Below are 1,080 nucleotides of genomic sequence, written 5' to 3' on the forward strand. Positions count from 1 at the left end.
TCGTGTAATATGACACAGTGACTATCGTGACCGACAAAAATATCCTGTAGTCTGAACCCGGCATAACACCCAGAAACTTTAATTTTGATTTCATGGGGACTTTAAATACAGAAATACATTGCCATTTTGAATATTGTGTTGCCATTTTGAATATTGCATTTTAAATTGAATTTCGCTACCTATATGCTTCCATAGGGTAATTTTATTATAACATTAGGCCTAACTAAATATTGCTGTAATTCAGAAAGGGAATTGAAGAAACAACACTGGAGTCTCATTTAATTTCTGTCCCTCTCCCTTTCTTTCATTAATGCGATTTTTATTGGGTAAACACTTTATACTTTGAAAGAAGATTTGATAACGTATAGCCTATGTGGCACCAGTAATGCCGTGGTGCTATCAACTTCATAACCATAGTTTGGGGGAAAATACTAAGTTTAACCCTGTCGTATGTAGGCATAGTATGAAGGATAAAAACTTTATCCTTTTTATGAAAAAAAGTTATATGGAAAGTTATACGATAAGCGAAAACACGCTGTTGGAAACAAAGGAAAAAATTGACATATGATGAGCCATAAACAACTCATAAATCTATCGTCAAAACATCCGATATGTTATTTCGCCGTTTTACTCACGTTTAAAGTCAAAAGGCAGCAAATCGTCACATAAGATGCAGCAGCCGCGAAAACATCCAGAACACCTGAAGATAATGTTATATTAAGACACCAGCAATAAAACTATTAACAAATGCACTCTCATTGTGAAAGCGAATAATCTATAGGCTTCTTTCAGTCACGGTTTCGTTTTTGGAAGGAACTCGGAGGGGAACTGACGCTCCTTCAGCAAATATTTAGTTCCCTTTAGGCTTTGCGTACTAACTACAAGAAAGAAAACATGCTTTTCTTGGTTTCCCAGTCTTCGGTATGTTGACATCAAACTCACCATGACCACTGCAGAAAGTTTTTTTTGTTTTTGTTTTTACATCAAGTTACAAAATGTGTAATGCCTTTAATTACAGAGAGCGATGCCAAAACCTTCCTCATCATGATCATGTGGTTCGCTGCCAAGAGGATAATCCCA

The 1,080-nt window shown here is 35.9% G+C and overlaps 1 protein-coding gene across 1 annotated transcript in view; it reads right to left on the minus strand.

The window, feature by feature from the left end:
• Window positions 1–717, minus strand: part of LOC107664116 (torsin-1A-like) — a gene marked incomplete at its 5' end in the record, with an annotated part of 3,322 nt that extends 2,605 nt beyond the window's left edge. The window contains one exon of the mRNA XM_016454574.1: window positions 636–717. Within this exon, the coding sequence (XP_016310060.1) occupies window positions 636–717 (82 nt within the window). The remainder of the gene's footprint in view (window positions 1–635) is intronic.
• Window positions 718–1,080: the final 363 nt, after the last annotated feature.

Source organism: Sinocyclocheilus anshuiensis, unplaced genomic scaffold, assembly GCF_001515605.1.
Source record: "Sinocyclocheilus anshuiensis isolate Anshui unplaced genomic scaffold, SAMN03320099.WGS_v1.1 scaffold67, whole genome shotgun sequence".
Lineage (NCBI taxonomy): Eukaryota > Metazoa > Chordata > Actinopteri > Cypriniformes > Cyprinidae > Sinocyclocheilus > Sinocyclocheilus anshuiensis.